This window comes from Crocodylus porosus, unplaced genomic scaffold, assembly GCF_001723895.1.
Source record: "Crocodylus porosus isolate Cpor-Errol unplaced genomic scaffold, CroPor_comp1, whole genome shotgun sequence".
NCBI classification, from domain to species: Eukaryota; Metazoa; Chordata; order Crocodylia; family Crocodylidae; genus Crocodylus; species Crocodylus porosus.
In genome coordinates, this window is record NW_017728886.1 from 17,791,846 (window position 1) to 17,802,358 (window position 10,513).

Here is a 10,513-nt window from a genome sequence, read left to right on the forward strand (position 1 = left end):
TAACCTTGAGAGGGTCCAGAGGAGGTGTATTCGTATGGTTAGGGGCCTGCAGGTAAGGTCCTATGAGGAGAGATTGAAGGACCTGGATCTCTTCAGTCTCCACAAGAGAAGGCTTAAGAGGTGATCTTGTAGGCATCTACAAATTCATCGGGGGGGGCAGGAACAAGAAATAGGAGATGCTCTGTTTACCAGGGTGACCCTTGGGATGACTAGAAACAACAGCCACAGACTGACAGAGAGCAGATTTAGATTGGACGTCAGGAAGAACTTCTTCATGGCAGGGTTTCCTAGAATCTGGAATGGGCTTTCAAGGGAGGTGGTGCTCTCCCCTACCCTGGAGGTCTTTAAGAGGAGACTGGACAAGCACCTGGCTGGGGTCATTTGACCCCAGCGCTCTTTTCTGCCCAGGACAGGGGGTCAGACTTAATGACCTACTGAGGTCACTTCCGACCCTAAAAATTTATTAAATCTATGCAGTATTTTTTTCAAAGCCTTTCCAGAGTGATAACATGTCTTATTCCTATGTAATTTTGGCACCATGTTTTAGTCTGGGTTCTTTCTTCAGTGGCAAATTCTCATTGACTTTGAAGAGCTATAGCCATCTAACTCTATGAGGGCCACTGAAAATCCTGAGTATAGGTTCCTTCAGGTCTCTGAATCACTGGCCAGTAATTAGTATTTTAAATATCTTATCTGCAGTTTGATAAGAAAGGATTTGGTGGCCTCATTTTAATTTCTGGTAGGTATTCAAATCTCAGAAAACCCTGGTACAGTTGCCATTAAGTTGGTGCCCCTTATGGGTAAACTGGATTAGAAATGAACCTCCTTTCTGTGTCTGACTCAAAGAAAATTTGGCAAGGCAGCAGAAAGGAGCTTTCTGGAACTGCCTGTGTTGAACCTGCTTTGTAGATCAGTAAAGTAGCACAGTTTCCAAGCCAGGGTGCCTTCACTTTAACTCCTAAAATCAGTTAGGCACCTAACTGTAAATGACCTGATTTTTCAAGTCTTAAATACCTGCACATATCACTGGTGTTGGTGGAGAGCTAAAGATGATTAGTTCCTCTGAAGAAATGGTTACAAGGTAGGTTCCTAAATATGGATGGGGGATTAGCTTTAAGAGCTTTGAAAATGCTGACCTCTGTCACAAGAGCTGCTGATACAACACCTCCGGAGGAACGCACAGTGGGAATTTCAAAAGGACTCAGTACTAGGACTTCAGTAGGAGCTAAGTTAGTTCAGCACTTAACTCCTCAGGAAAACTCACCGTAAATCTTTTAAAAATGAATATTAACACATTCTTACAGTTCAGATATCTGAATGTGCTTTTAAAATTGTATTTAAAAGGGCCTGGATCCCCTCAGAAAACATTCAGGATATCACAGTTAATATTCACCGGTTGCATGTGAAGCGCAGCATGGGCTGGAAAAAAGCCTGTGATGAGCTGGAACTGCACCAGCGTTTTCTTCGTGAGGGGAGATTCTGGAAGTCTAAGAATGAGGACAAAGGGGAGGAGGAGGCAGAGTCCAGTATCTCCTCCACCAGCAATGAGCAGGTGAGTGCCCCTGGGATGTCAGCAGAAAGGGCAGTGTATTAAAAGCTGGAAAGATGACCTGCAGTGGATTTTTAAAGCATTAGGCTATAAAGCTATGGACTGCAGTATGATGAGAAATGCGCAGGTGTTATTTTTGCCCCTTGATTTGAATTGCAAGGTTTTATCATTTGTGAGGTTTTTTTGGAAAACCTGTAGGAAGCTTGCAGGTTGTAACAACTCAATCAAATGAGCCAACTTCCTTAAAGATAAATAAGTCAACACTGACAAGTGCAAGGTGATGGACCTGGGGAGGAAGAACCAGCACCATACCTACAGGCTGGGGCAGACAAGGATCCTGGAGTCGTCACTGATGCCAAGATGAACATGGGCCAGCAGCACGGGGATGCAGTCAGGAAGGCCAACCGCACCTTGTCATGCATCCACAGATGCATCTCGAGCGGGTCCATGGAGGTGATCCTCCCCCTCTATGTGGCACTGGTCAGGCCACAGTTGGAGTACTGCATCCAATTCTGGGTGCTGCACTTCAGGAGGGATGTGGACAACATGGAGAGGGTCCAGAGGAGGGCTACTCGCATGATCAGGGGACAGCGGGTCAGGCCCTATGAGGACAGGCTATGGGACCTGAACCTGTTCAGTCTCCACAAGAGAAAGATCTAGTGGCCATTTACAAACTAGTCAGAGGGGACCAGCAGGCATTGGGGGAGTTCGTGTTCCACCAAGTGCTACCACGAGTGACTGGGAATAACGGTCACAAGCTGGCAGAGGGTAGATTTAGGCTAGACATCGGAAGGCGCTACTTCACTGTCAGGGCGGCTAGGATCTGGAACCAACTTCCAAGAGAAGTGGTGCTGGCTCCTACCCTGGGGGTCTTTAAGACGAGGCTTGACAATCAGCTTGCTGGGGTCGTTTGACCCCAGTACTCTTTCCTGCCATGGCAGGGGGTTGGACTTGATGATCTGCTCAGGTCCCTTCCGACCCTACCAACTATGAAACTATGAAGTATTGTTGCAGTTATTGGGCTAACTCCACCCCTGCCGTGTCTTAGGATCTTACAGGGTGCCAGGACTCCCTGGGGTGGAAGTCCATAGTTGACTCATTCTTAGGCTTTGGCTACTGTCCTTTGGGAACTAACCGCATCACCAACTAGGTTTGAACCATATCGGGATATCTTTGGGATCCTCTGACAGAGATGTTGAAAGTGATTTAAAAAAAACTTCTTCAAAGCCAAGCACTATTTTCTTTTTTGCAAAAGTGCAAAGCTCACAGAGCTAAAGTATAAAACAAAAGTGAGTCCTAAACGCACCCTCCCTTACTCTTACTAAGGTTTACTTTGCTCTCCAGAGCCCAGGCAGATCCAATATAAATAGCACTGGGAAGCATGGACTAGAACCCAGTACTATTCCCTCTCTGCTGGGGGAGGGGAGGAGGGCCCCCACCACTCCATGGACCTCTTTCTTGTTCCCAGCACTGTTTGTGCCTCATCTCTTGCATTCTTGGTTGGCCAGTGGCCTGGTTTCAACAGGAGGGATGAAAAATGTCCCCACCAATCCCTCATTCTGTAATCTGATGATTTAGAGCACTTTCTTGGAAAGGTGGAGGTTTGGTTTGAAAGCTAAGGTAACCCAAGCTTTCCACTTTCTCAGAAGTCAGCAGGATAACATCTACGTTTAGGTATATAGTGGGCACATCTACATGTGTGCCCACCTGTGCAGACATTTAGTACTTGCTTTAGCATTTAAAGCAAGTACTAAATGACAGCACAGTAAGCACTGGTACTGCATAGTCCTGGTGCCGCACGGGTCATTTCCAACCCTGCTGGATGATGCTGTATGAACCAGTCTCATCGGCATCACGGTCTGTGCTCACTGATGCTACAGCCCAGTGAGATGCCTTGAATCTTGGCCATACCTTTTTATGTTACTTATAAACACCTTGCATCTCAAACATTTTACAAAGAATACTCTTTTCATAATGTTCACAGCTGAAGGTTACTCAGGAACCAAGAGCAAAGAAAGGACGACGTAATCAAAGTGTGGAACCCAAAAAGGAAGTAAGTAACTTCACATGAGATGCCTGTCAAAAGACAAGAAAAGAAAAGCATTTTCAAAGCCCTTATTTTCTGTCACCTTTTCCTTGTTTAACAGGAGCTTATCATAAAAAGTCTGAATGTCAGTAGCTTCATCCTGTCTGCTGAAGACTAGAATGAGATGTGTCCGTTTTAAGGTTTCGTACTGGCAGCCATCACCACAGTGTCATTGTCAATTTTCCTATCATGCATTAGCCACTGGTAGCCATCAAGTGGTATCTTTGTAGTTAAGTGTCCATCATTAAAAAAATCAACAATCCACCATTGAAGTTTTTTATATATGGCAAAACAGGGCCAACTCAATAATTCAGTTTAAAAAGAAGTTCTCAAAGGAACATTTCTAGCCAGCAAAGGCAAGGGCTTGAAAGTTAAGAAGCATCAGCTATACTAGATGTGTCAAAGATATGGCCCACAAGCCAGATTCAGCCCACAGAGCTCCATCATCCAGCCCCGCCCCCCCTCCCCCCCCCATACTGGCCCTGGATTTTGTGTTAACCCACAGGCAACCTACAATACTCCAGACTGGCCCTGTGTACCAGGCCTGAGACCTGCATTACATGCAGCACCTACCTAGACTGACCAGAGCGGGTGCTGCAGGCACTGGATCCAGCGTGGGGAGGCAGCACCATGGGTCTGCTCTGACCCGTGGGATTAGCCCCACACTGTTTGTCTGGCCTGTGGACCAGTCCTACTCCAATCATCTAGCCTGTGGGGCCAGACGAGTTTGACAACCCTGAGCTGTGCCATTACTCACACAACTTTAATCCTGCCCCCTTTGGAGAGACCCAGTTTGTTCAGACAGAGGCAGAGAAAAAGCTGTGCACACACACACAAGGAGGCAGTTGCACCAGCAACCATAAAGCGAGCGTATCCTAACTTTTTGGATGCTTTACTTAGCAACCTCAGTAATCTCTTACTGTGATTCTGAATGTGCTTTCCTGGTTTATAAAAAATAGAAATAAGGAGAAATAATGGTTTTTGGACAGTAATACAAATAGCCCTATTATGTTTCATAGTAGGTCTTAAACTCTGAAATATCAGTAGTGCTTGGCAGACTTCTACCACCACATGTGCTACGGGACTTAGCTGGCATCAACAGAAAGCTGTCAGCCCAGAATGGGACTGGTTGCTGGGTTCAGATGACACCCATACCTGCCTGCCTCCCTGTGTCCATGAGATGTGGTGGTCTCCTGCCCCAGAAGGGTTGGTCACAGAGCAGGCTTGCACATGTAGTGTCCCCTGCCATACTTGCTCTGGCAGGAGTTACCAGTAGCTGCTCTGTTGGCATCAGTTTGGGTTATCTCATTAGAATATCAATGCATTTAGTTGCACTTTTGGTAAACTGTCAAGATAATCCTGAAAAATGCAATGGGAGGATGGAAATGGTAACCTTCATAGCTCAGCTAAACCAAAATGGAATTTCCTAGAAAAGAAAGGTACTTCTATAGCTCAAGGCCCTTCTCACTGTTAAATTGCTGCAACTAATGCAAGTATAAGAGCTGAGAGAAGATTGCAAGCATTCTATATAATTGGAAAGTAAGTGCTAGACAGTAAAATATAAGGATCCCTACCAGCTTCCCTTATAATTCTTTGTGCATATGAGAGAGCACAATTTTGGCTTGATAGGAGCTTGAAGATTGCATCTAATGGGCACTAGGGAAAAATAGCCCATTCTATTTCTAATAAAGAAATGTGGATCACAGAAATCGCAGGTCATGGAAGGTATACCTTCATTTTGGTTTAGGTTGCACCAGCCAGGAGCACTGTGTTCTAAGCCCAGTAGCATCAGTGGACAACAATTCTGAATTAAATATGAGGGCAATAATAGGTTGCAGTTCAAGCACACTGATTGATTTCTCAAGTTTCCAAGTATCCAGATCTTGTATTTGGGATGTTTGAAATAGGGAGGGAACCCTGGGGTGGGGGGTGATTCTCTTTTTCCTGACACTGATGCTACATGACTGATATCTTAATGACTTCTTTCCTTACATGAAAATGTGGAAAGAGAATCAAAGTCGTCATCACCTGGAAATGAAAGAAATGTGTTTGTTCCTTATTTATTTTTATTCTGCTTTTATGAAGCAGAATTGTTTTAACAAAATGGTCATCTCAGGAGAAGGGATATGTTAGATGCTGTCCATAATTATAAACAACTGTGTTAAAGCAATATTTAATTTATACAGTCAGACTAAAAGCGGGTGGCCAGCTACATTTAATAACACATGGCTGTCTGAAATATACAAAACAAAGCTGAGGGAGAAGACCTTAATGTTTAATTTATGGTGCAGCATTATACAAAGTGCTAAGTCATGCGTATCTTTTTACAGCGTATATCTTTGCATGTTTGTTGATAAAAATATGAGGCAAAGTATGATTTATATTGACTTCAGATGAGGAAATTTCTGGTGACTATAGAGAGAAAGAGAAACTAGGATTTCTCCCTGGGTCATGGCATAACCAAAGTATTAAATGACAGTCACAGAGTACATGGAGGAAATGCCTATATGAACCAGGACAGTAGCACTGAGTTCAGTGTGAAATGCAGCACTGTCCCAAATAAGCCAGAGGGGAAGCCCAATAAGGAGAGTTTTCCTTGGTACTGGAGAGTCTTGGGGTTTTTTATCCATGCACCAAGGACTATGTATGCATTTTACATTCAGCAGTCATGAGCTAAAAAAACAAAATCACCCTGACATTAGGAACCTGACCTGAGGATTTTTCCCTTCCTAAAGGAGTATTCTCCTTTCTGGGTTCCTTCTTGCTTGCTCTCCTCCTGTCCTCACATGGATAGTATATTCTTGGTTGCCTAGTGGGCCAGTTGCAACAGGGAGGGGGGCCGATACAGAGGGAGGGGAGAAGTCCTCCAACCAGACTAACCTATAATCTGGTAGTTAGGGCATTCATCTGGGAAGTGGAAGATGTGGGTGTGAGACCTCCTCACAGGCTGCCTTCTGAAGCCCCAGACCCGTCTCCTCCTTCTTGGGTTAGAGCTCTAACCACTGGCTACTGTGCAAAATGGCGTAACCATTGCTATTACTTGCATCTTGTAATGAACTGCATGCATCAGACAGTCCCTAAATTTACTCTCTGCCTGTCTAAGTACTCAGTGATTTAAGATGTTAGGATCCTCCCAGCACTGATACTGTTTGATTCTGATTGATTTTGCTTTTGAGCACGTGCAGTAGCCTAAGGGCCTTGTTACACAGTAATTGTAGGTGGCTCGTGGAGCTCTTAACCCCTGGTTTGTCCACACATTACTGCCTTAAAGTTATGCCACTCCAGGACAGGATTATCTCTGATCCACACTACCCAGCTCCTGTTCCATTGAAGTGTGGTCACTCCTCTTAGATGTGCCACCCAAGTTGAAGTCCTCCAGTATCGAAGATCTCTCACACCCCCACCCACAGAGCAGGGACAGAAGCCTTTCCTGGCTCACTAGCCCTCTAGTGGCATCTCACAGCTATGGCTCCTAGTCTTGCCTCTGCTCACCAGGCCTCTAGTGGCAAGTCACAGCTGTGCAGGTGGGAGACAGTCATTTAAGGTTGCTAGACTACGGATGTAACTGCTGCAGGCTAACACTAGTACTGATCAACATTTGTGCAGCTCACAACACAAGTCAAGACTCCCAGAGCTCTTTGCAGGTCAGGCTGGATCATTTCATTGAATCAGAGAAAATTAAGGTTGGAAAGGACCTCAGGAGGTCTTCTATTCCAAACCCCTGCTCAAAGCAGGACCATCCCTAACTAGATTATCCCAGCCCAAGCTTTGTCTAGCTGGGGCTTAAAATGATCCAGCCAGTTTTCTGTCCAGCTTACAGTCCCTTCATCAAACCCATACTTCCTTAGCTTGCTTGCAAGAGTGTTGTGGGAGACTGTATCAGAAACCTTGCTATAGTTGAGGTATATCAAGTCCATTGCTTTCCCCGCGTCCACAGAGCCAGTCATCTTATTATAGAAGGCAGTCAGGTTGGTCAAGTATGACTTGCCTTTGGTGAATCCATGCTGACTGTTCCTAATCACCTTCTCCAAGTACTTAGAAATGGATTCCTTGAGGATCTGCTCCATGATTTTTTCAAGGACTAAGGTGAGGATGACTGGTCTGTAATTCCCTGGATCTTCCTTCTTCCCTTTCTTAAAGATGGGCACTATGTTTTCCCTTTTCCAATTGTTTGGGACCTCTCCTGATCGTCACAAGTTTTCACAGATAATGGTCAGTGGCTCTGCAATCACATCAGCCAACTCCATAAGCACCATTGGGTCCGTTGCATCTAGCCCCAGGGACTTGTACATGTCCAACTTTTTAAAATACTCCTTCTGACTTTCGCATCTAAATCCCACTCTTCAAGTCCTGTTTAGGTACTTATGAGAACAATTTGGATCTGGCCCTGGATGCCTAACTCAGCACTGCACTGTGTGGATTTCTCTAGCTGCAAAGTCCTCAATAATTAGATGTTATTAATACTGACCACCATTGTGCCTATGTCCTGTTCTATGTGAGCTGTTTGTGCATGGGCTGGCTGTATTGAAAGCAGCCTGAGCTGTGCATGTTCAGCAAGTTTACAACTGAACCAGTTTTGTAACTTCACAGTATTTTCTGTCATGCGAATGCTGTATTTTGCCTTATGTTCATTGATATCCTAACATAAGCCTTTCTGTATCAGTGACCAGATAAAGGTGGTGCTTAGAAGTGAATCAGAATGAGCTGTTTGTTAAATAGCAGTTGGTTGCAAAAAGAAATACACATTCAAATTTTTTATTGGTCTAATCCAGAGGTTGTCAACTGGGGGGTATGCGTACACCCGGGGGTACTTGGAAAAGGGTTAGGGGGTACATGCGGGCAAGCGGGTGGGGACAGAGTGCCGCCACCCACCACCCTGCACTGCTGCCTCCCAGGAGGGTGGGGGGCAAGGGCAGCAGCTCCCCTCCGTGGGCTGCATAGGTACCACCTGGGCTGCCAAACATGGCAGGGAGCGAACTCACATGCAGTGGCCGCTGCCACCATTCACCACCCTGTGCCACTGCATGCAAGCTCCACCCCCTGCCCCCGTCCCACCCCCGTTCCAGGTCTGGCCACCACCACCCCTCCCTCTCCGTGTCTGGCTATCGTTACCCCCACCTCCACCTGCCAGAAGTGGTACACTCCTTAAAAAAAGGTTGAAAAACCCTGATCTAATCATTGCATGCATGACTTAGGTAACAACAAAACACAGTCCAAACTGCATGTTCTGATAAATGGTGCTTTAATGTTGCACAGAATGTAGTAATTATTTGTCCTGTATTTAATATCTGTGAAAATTTAAAAATATATCTTAGAGGGAACAATGGTGCTCTGTAACTTTCAACACTTAAAGCATCTATGGGGGTATGGCAGTACTAGTGCCACCTATTCTAGGGAACGTGACAGAGTTCATATTGCTCTGTATAATACAGGGAGCTAAATTCAGTTCTACAGTAATTGATTTCCTTCCATGACAAGTATGTAATTACACAGTGTTTTTGTGGTCATCCATGTTCCATTGTTGGTGGTAACACTTAGCATCTCATTAGCCTTTCATCTTCAAAGTCATTCTGAAATATTAATCTGTCCTTATAGTAGCTCTCCAAGGTAAGTAAAATGTTACAGGATACCAAAGTAGCTTATCAGATTTAGCCCAAGATGTGCCAACTTAAATTCAGGCACAAGGACCACACAGCTAGAATTTCTATATGGCAAAAATGGGATGCAGCCATACTCCAGGGTTTCTGTTGATGAAGCATAACTCCAGGATGAGGTGGGCTGACTGAGAAAGACGTGTGGCAGGCTTGATGCCTTATTTCATCACGTTCCCTCAGCTGCTTCTGTTGGGAAAGCTTCTGTGCAGCCTGGGCCTCAAACTAAAGCTGCCTCCTTGTGTCAGCAGAGCCTGCCCTCCATCACAGTGAGCACAATGGGAACAGGGCCTTGGCTAGTGCAGGGGGACATCAGTGTACTCCTAACCACTTTGGCATCAGACTAGTTAAAGCCTTACTTCTTGGTGCTGTGAGTAGTGATGGTCTTGGATATCTGCGTTAGAAAGTCTGTTCTTTTTCTGTAGGAGCCAGAGCCTGAAACTGAAGCAGTAAGTTCAAGCCAGGAAATTCCCACAATGCCTCAACCCATTGAAAAGGTTTCAGTCTCAACACAGACCAAGAAGTTAAGTGCCTCTTCTCCAAAAATGCTGCATCGGAGCACCCAGACCAATAATGATGGAGTGTGTCAAAACATGTGCCATGACAAATACACCAAAATCTTCAATGACTTCAAAGACAGGATGAAGGCTGATCACAAGAGAGAGACTGAGAGAGTTGCGAGGGAGGCAGTAGAAAAGGTAATGCTGACCTCAAGTGACTCAGATCATATGTACATAGTTTGTGGAGGGGGGAAATGTTGTTCAGTTCTTTCTATGCATTTACCATCTGTTCTTTAAAACTGACTTTTCCCTCTTTAAGTGAAACTTTAAAAATAGGCTTTGTAAAACTAAAAATTGGCTATAGTATTTCAGGGACTCCATACATAGTAAACATCTGTTTTTTCTAGCTTCTAGCCGTATGAATTCTGCCTGGGATTCAAAAGTGAAATTAGATTTGCCCATTATTGGTGGTCTCAGTAACACATTTCCAAGTCCTTTGTGTCTAAATTATGCTTTCAGTCTTCACCTCCACATCTGTATTGTCCACAGTGGGCCTGCTCAGGTTTAACTGACTCTTTAAGTGATACAGAGGAAATTAATTCTTTTGTCACTGCTATTCTTTGTTGAGCCTGAAACGTGTTGGGTTACACTGAAACTTTAAACATTATCTTTCAGACCCTTCCGCTCTGTGTTTTACACGTGTGTGTGTGTGTGTGTATGTATGTGT

The 10,513-nt window shown here is 44.8% G+C and overlaps 1 protein-coding gene across 3 annotated transcripts in view; it reads left to right on the plus strand.

Moving 5' to 3' along the window:
• The window catches only part of ZMYND11 (zinc finger MYND-type containing 11), a 109,864-nt gene that overhangs the window by 90,956 nt on the left and 8,395 nt on the right, over positions 1 to 10,513 (plus strand). For all 3 annotated transcript variants that reach the window (XM_019530682.1, XM_019530687.1, XM_019530697.1), the window contains 3 exons: positions 1,345 to 1,552; positions 3,534 to 3,602; positions 9,712 to 9,984. In XM_019530682.1, coding sequence (XP_019386227.1) covers positions 1,345 to 1,552; positions 3,534 to 3,602; positions 9,712 to 9,984 — 550 coding nt within the window. The remainder of the gene's footprint in view (positions 1 to 1,344; positions 1,553 to 3,533; positions 3,603 to 9,711; positions 9,985 to 10,513) is intronic.